At 48.7% G+C, this 6,610-nt stretch overlaps 1 protein-coding gene across 1 annotated transcript in view; it reads right to left on the minus strand.

Annotated features, from left to right (window-relative positions):
* The window catches only part of SLC9A7 (solute carrier family 9 member A7), a 141,962-nt gene extending 140,689 nt beyond the window's left edge, over positions 1-1,273 (minus strand). The window contains exon 1 of the mRNA XM_007450929.1: positions 946-1,273. Within this exon, the coding sequence (XP_007450991.1) occupies positions 946-1,273 (328 nt within the window). The remainder of the gene's footprint in view (positions 1-945) is intronic.
* Positions 1,274-6,610: the final 5,337 nt, after the last annotated feature.

Raw genomic sequence — 6,610 nt, forward strand, 5'->3', positions numbered from 1 at the left:
TGGCGGGGGGAAGAGTGATGATTCAGATTGTGGCTGACATCCATGTAGTAACGGAAGATTTGTGCTGACCACTGTGCATGTAAAACCCCGTGTGCCATTAAATCCAGAAAAGGATGGTGGCATTAGCCCACCTTTCACAACAAAAGAAGGCTGACTCCAGAATTAAAACCACTACTTTTCCTCTCCATACACCCTTAAATGTATCTTCGAAGTCGCGTCCTTCTTACAATCTGAGGAATAGGAAAGCTCCTCTTAGCTTAGAGAAGGCAAGTAACTGGGTAAAACTTCCCACCTGGACATAAGGGTGGGAGGCGTGCCCATCTCCCCAACTAGGCCCGCCATGGCGGTGCACCACTCTTAAGTCCTGGACCACGCTCACCTTTCACAGTGCTTCAAGCTTCGACTTTATTCACGAGAGATCCGGGAACACAGATGTCAGAAGTGGGCGCCCACCCAGGTTGACCATGGACGCGGCGGCATCCACCAAGCCCCGTCAGCCGCTACCCAAGCCGAGGAACGCTCAGCCCTCGCCCCACCCTCACGGTGGCCTGCTTCCTGGGGCGGTGCGGTCCCTGGGAGGTCACCCACCTCCCGCCACCGCACACACCCTGTGGAGCTGAACTGGGGCGGGGGCGCGAGAGGGGGCGAAGCTGAGACAGAACCGATCGGACAGAACCAGGCCACCCCGGTGCCTTTCATTTTCCCGGTTCCCCTTGAAGAAACGTCGAAATGGAGTGGAATTCTTTTTCATGGTAATAGGGAGCCGGAAAATGCAGACAGTTGACCTTGGGAACCAAGCCCGTCGCAGCGGGAAACGGAAAAGAAACGAAACACGTCGGCAAGTGAAGGGGGAGCACAAGGCGGCGACGAGGGGCGGGGGAGAGCGCAGCAGCCCGGGCGGCCGAGGGGAGTCGGGGACGGTGGGCGCGGGTGCGGGGTGCTCACCGTAGATCATGGCCAGCCCGGTCTCGTGCAGGAAGCGCACCCGGCGGTGCTTGAAGAGCCAGATGGTGAGGATGGTGAGCGTGAGCAGCAGGATGAAGGTGAGCAGGCTCACGCTGTCCTGCCGGTGGCTCTCCTCCGCCTCCTTCTCCGTGGCGAGCTCCTCCATGGCGCTGCTGTCCTCGGCCGCCGCCCCAGAGGAGGAGGCCGAGGCCGCCGCGCGCAGCCCCCGACCCAGCAGCAGCGGGAGCAGCGGCAGCAGCAGCAGCCGCGGTGGCAGCGCCCGAACCACCCGCTCCGGGCCGAGGCGTGCCGCGTCACCAGGCTCCATGGCCCCAGCGCCGCCCGCGCGCCTCCTGCGCGCTGGGACAGGCAGCCCGCGCCGTCGGCGGCTTCCCGTGGCGCCGCCGACCTGCCCGAGTGGCCGCTGAAGCCGCAACTCCTCCTCCAGCTCGCGCCGGGGCCCGGGCCGCGCCGGGAGCCGCGCTGGGGGAGGAGCGCGCGCAGTGCGCAGGATCCCCAAGCACCGCCCCCCTCCCGCGCACCTGTCCGGCCCCCGGCCGCGCCGCGCGCCCGCCCCGCCGCCGCCCCAGCGGGGTCGCCTGTCGACCTCCAGCCTGCGGGCGGGACCGCTGGCCCCTCGCCTTCTGCGTTCCTCGCCCGGTCCCAGCGTACTTGGCCAGGCCGTCTGGGCTCGCGGGGCCACTTCCTGGGCACTCGCCGCCGCGCTTCGTAAACGGGACGCCAGAGGTCGCCCGTGCCTGGCAGGAGCATCCTCTTGGATGTGCGGTCTTGAGTCCTGTGTCTGGGACCACTCGAAGTATTTGATCTCCGGCCAGTGTGTAGCCGCCCTGGGCCCAGTAAAGTGGGGACTCTGGAGAAGCCGAGGAGCCTCGAAGCCACGTTACCCCCTACACCTCTCTTCCCACGTCTCTCAGAGTGCCTTCCAGCATTCCGGGCTTCCCAGAATCCGCCAGGCTTCATTCAAACCTCGGCTTTAGCCTGACCCAAAGTGAGGACCGATAAGGGATTGAAATGAGGGAACAGCGTGAAAATAGCCCCTTTACCACTTGGCAAGTAGACTGACTTCTTATTCTGGACTGTGTAACTAACCCTCAGGGGGAAGCGGGTTGAACCAGAAGGAACTGGACACTTGCCATTCCAGGTAGATGAGCAGCAGGTGGTTGGGGAGGGGCAATTACCCTAGTGGCCCTTTTATGTTGACCTGTTCGTAGCCCAGGGAGTTTTTGGTGATTCTTAAGACCGGGCCCAGGTCTGGAAAAAAAATCGTAAAGTGGACTCTAAATGATAAAGCCTCTTGGAACAAATCCTCAGGAACAAGAATTTTCAATCTACCTTGTTCCTCTGGTCAAGGAAGAAAAGAGAGATTGAGTTAATCACCGAATTCCCAGCACCTAGCACTGTGCTCATAAGCGTTTATTGAACCACTCTGAAATCCGTACCAACTGTCCAAGTTTTGTCTCCCAGAGGAGTCTGCATTTTTAAGAGGATTCATTGAAGAGAGCAATGCTTAACTAAAAGGAGTAGTAATAGGGTAGAGATGGTATTAGGTAGGAAAGATTTGTGGAGCACTGCAGACTTCCTGGTTCCCCTCTAGGTGAGCACACTGCCAAGGCTGCCCAGTACCTTCTTTGCAGCAGGGGAATCTCTTCATCTGGATTTTAGGTAGCATCTCTCCCTGTTCCTCCAGACTGTCACACAGCCCCTACAAAATCAGTATACCTTGAAGTTCCACGCAGGTTCCCAATGAAACTGCAAACACTAAAAATGTGGATAGTCACAGAGAAAGTTAACCAATGGGAAAACTTGATCTAAGTTCTGGAGACTCACTAAAAGCCATGTTTGCTGAAAATCTAATTTCTGGAGAGTCACTAAAAGCCATGTTCACTGAGCATAATATTTAATATCACAGCCTCTTGGATTCCCAAAAGTCAAGGGAAAAGCTTCTCTCTATAGGTAACACTGAGGACAACTCAGGAGCTACCTTAAAAGTACAGATTTCTGGACTTCCCTGGTGGCGCAGTGGTTGAGAGTCCGCCTGTCGATGCAGGGGACACAGGTTCATGCCCCTGTCCGGGAAGATCCCACATGCCGTGGAGCGGCTAGGCCCGTGAGCCATGGCCGTTGAGCCTGCGCGTCCGGAGCCTGTGCTCCGCAACGGGAGAGGCCACAACAGTGAGAGGCCCACGTACCGCAAAAAAAAAAAAAGTACAGATTTCTTAGTACTTACGGCAGATCGTGTTTTCCAAAAGCGCCAGAAACCGGGTTTCCAATCCCACATGCTCTTCCATAACTTTGCCACTCCTGCATTAAGAGGTGGCATCTTGAACCTCGGTAGACCCTTACTGCCTCAAAGAATAGAATGTGGTAACTTGTAAAGCTACGTCGTAAAAGGCAATCGGGTTCCTGCCTGGCTCACTCTTTTTTTTTTTGCGGTACGCGGGCCTCTCACCGCTGTGGCCTCTCCCGTTGCGGAGCACAGGCTCCGGACGCGCAGGCTCAGCGGCCATGGCTCATGGGCCCAGCTGCTCCGTGGCATGTGGGATCTTCCCGGACAGGGGCATGAACCCGTGTCCCCTGCATCGGCAGGCGGAATCTCAACCACTGCGCCACCAGGGAAGCCCCTGGCTCACTCTTAATGCTCTTGCTCTCCACTCACTTTGGAGCCCTGAGCTTCCATGTAAGAAATCTAGACCATAATGAGATATCACCTCACACCTGTCAGAATGGCTATTATCAAAAAGACAAGAGATAATTATTGCTGGTGAGGATGTGGAGAAAAGGGAAACCTTGTGCACTGTTGGTGGGAATGTAAATTGGTGCTGCTACTATGAAAAACAGTACTGAGGGTCCTCAAAAAACTAAAAATAGGACTATCATATGATCCAGCAATCCCACTCCTGGGTATATATCCAAAGAAATTGAAATCAGGATCTCATCGAGATATCTGTGCTCCCATGTTCATTGCAGCATTACTCACAATAGCCAAGATATGGAAACAACTTAGGTGTCTGTCAACAGATGAATAGATAAAGAAGACGTGGTATATACATACACCGTGGAATATTATTCAGCCATGAGAAAGAAGGAAATCCTGCCATTTGCAACAACATGGATGGACCTTGAGGGTGTTATGCTAACTGAAATAAGCCAGACAGAAAAACAAATACTGTATGATCTTACTTATATGTAGTATCTAAAAAAACCAAATTGATAGAAACAGAGAGTAGAGTGGTAGTTACCAGGGGCTGGGGGGTGGAAGAGATGGAGAGATGTTGGTCAAAAAGTACATACTTCCAGTTAAAAGATAAACAAGTTCTGGGTATCTAATGTACAGCATGGTGATTATAGATAATAATACTGTACTATATACTTGAAAGTTGCTACAAGAGTACAGCTTAAATGTTCTCACCACAAAAAAAGAAATGGTAATTATGTGACAGGATGGAGGCATTAGCTAATGCTATGGTGGTAATCATATTGCAATATATAGGTGTATCAAATCAACATGTTGTATTCCTTAAACTTACACAATGTTATATGTCAATCATACCTCAATAAAGCTGGGAAAAAAAGAAATCTATCTTGAAGGTTCCATGCTGGAGAAACCATGGAGAGACCACATAGCAGTAGAGACAGACGCCACAGAAGCCAAACTTTCTGAATGTTCCCAGACCAAATGCCACACACATGAATGAGTGAGCCTTCAGATATTTCATTCCCAGATACCATTTTACTATAAACATATGAGAGACTGCCCCCCCACAAGGAAGAACCACCTAGCTGAGCCTAATCAATACCTGAATCTATAAGATAATAATAACATAATTTATGTTATTTTAAGCTACTAAGTTTGAGGGTGATTTCTCCCATAGCAATAGATAACCAGAAGAGTATTTATAGTATAAAGTGGTTGCTTCAGGTAGAGTATGAAAAGATTAGTCCCAGCTATTCACAAATATACACCAAAGAAAACACTCCATTATCTATATATATTTATATATGAAAACTAATGTATATGATACAAGGGTTCTGATTCCAGTTAACACAGAATAATCACTCAACCCATTCTCTCCCACTGAATTCAACTATAAAACCTGAACAGAATGCATGGAGCAGCTATTTGAGGACTCTAAAAAATACATTGTACCAGGTGATTTGAGGAAAAACACCCAAATTTGAAGTAAAACAACTGGCAGCGAGTTTACAATTTTTTTCCCTCCAGTAGCCACTGGACTGGACTCAAGGCAGCCCAAAACCCAGTAGGGGGCATTGACATGGACAGAAAGCACAACAGGACAAGCAAGAAATAGATCTCCTAATGTTCAGAGAAAATAGGGAAGTACCATTTTTTCTTTTCTCCAATCTCTCATACCCTAGCCAATAGGCAATCCCCCTATGACAGCTGAGTCAACCATGACAATGGAGGGAGCAGTGCTCTCAAGTGCCTAAAATGACAAGGGAGGGGAGATATTTCCTCTGATTGGAGTAGCTATGGTCCCAAGCCAGTGGAGCAACCCCCTATTTATATATATTTTTTCTCTCTCTGCCCTCCTACTACTTGGCCCCAGACATGAGTGAAATTTGCAGGAAGTGCACGGCAGAGAGGAGTAAATAAAGACTCAGATTTCTTGCCAAAGAATTGAAAAGGGGAACTCCAAGGAGTAGCAAAGTAACAGGGAGATTATGCAGAGGGAGTTGCTTAGGAAAACAACCCTATCACATTGTTTTATGAGCTCCTAGGTTCACCCCAACCTGCATGTGGATCTGATCTTACATAGCTTACCAAAGACTGTGGTAACTGAACTAAGAAACAGATCGCCACCCAGATCCTAGACTAGCCACTGGTTAAAACACATGTGGGACAGATCTAAATAGCACTGTAAAACTTTTGAAAACTGAATTGACTTTGGAGCCATGATCCACAAAAGGCAGGTCAGAACTTACGATCTGGACCCTACCAAGTTGACTACAAGCTAAAACAAAAATATGAATATTCCTCCATGCAATTAAAACAAGATATAAAGCCCCATAACATAATATTTTAAATGTCCAGACTACAGCCCAAAATTATTTAGCACATGAAGAACCATAAGAATCTCAACTATTGATTGCCTATTGAAAAGGCATTCAATAGACACCAGTGCTTAGATGACACATGACATAGCAATTGGAATTATCTAAAAAAGACTTTAAAGAAGCTATTATAAAAATACTCCAACAATCGCTTCTCCACTTTTTGGCTAAGATCAAGTGTAAAAATGCTCCAACAATTTAAAGCAAACAGTCTTGAAATGAATATAAAGACAGAAAATCTCAGCAAAGGAGTAAACAATAAGGGAAGAACCAAACTGAAATGTTATAACTAAAAAATATAATAACTGAAATTTTAAAGGTGACTAAATGGGCTCAGTAGCAGGATGAAGATGAGTCAGTAAATTTGAAGACAGATCAATAGAAATTATCCAACTTGAACAACAGAGGAAAAATTGAGAAATAAATTAATATAGCCACAAAGACCTGTAGGATAATAACAAAAGGTCTAACATTCACGCGTTTGGAGTCCCAGGACAGGAAAAAGAGTGTGATACAGAAAAAAAAAAATGTGAGCATATAATAACTAAAAACATTCCAAAGTTAGCAAAAG

Source organism: Lipotes vexillifer, unplaced genomic scaffold (genome assembly GCF_000442215.2).
Source record: "Lipotes vexillifer unplaced genomic scaffold, Lipotes_vexillifer_v1.1 scaffold129, whole genome shotgun sequence".
NCBI lineage: Eukaryota > Metazoa > Chordata > Mammalia > Artiodactyla > Lipotidae > Lipotes > Lipotes vexillifer.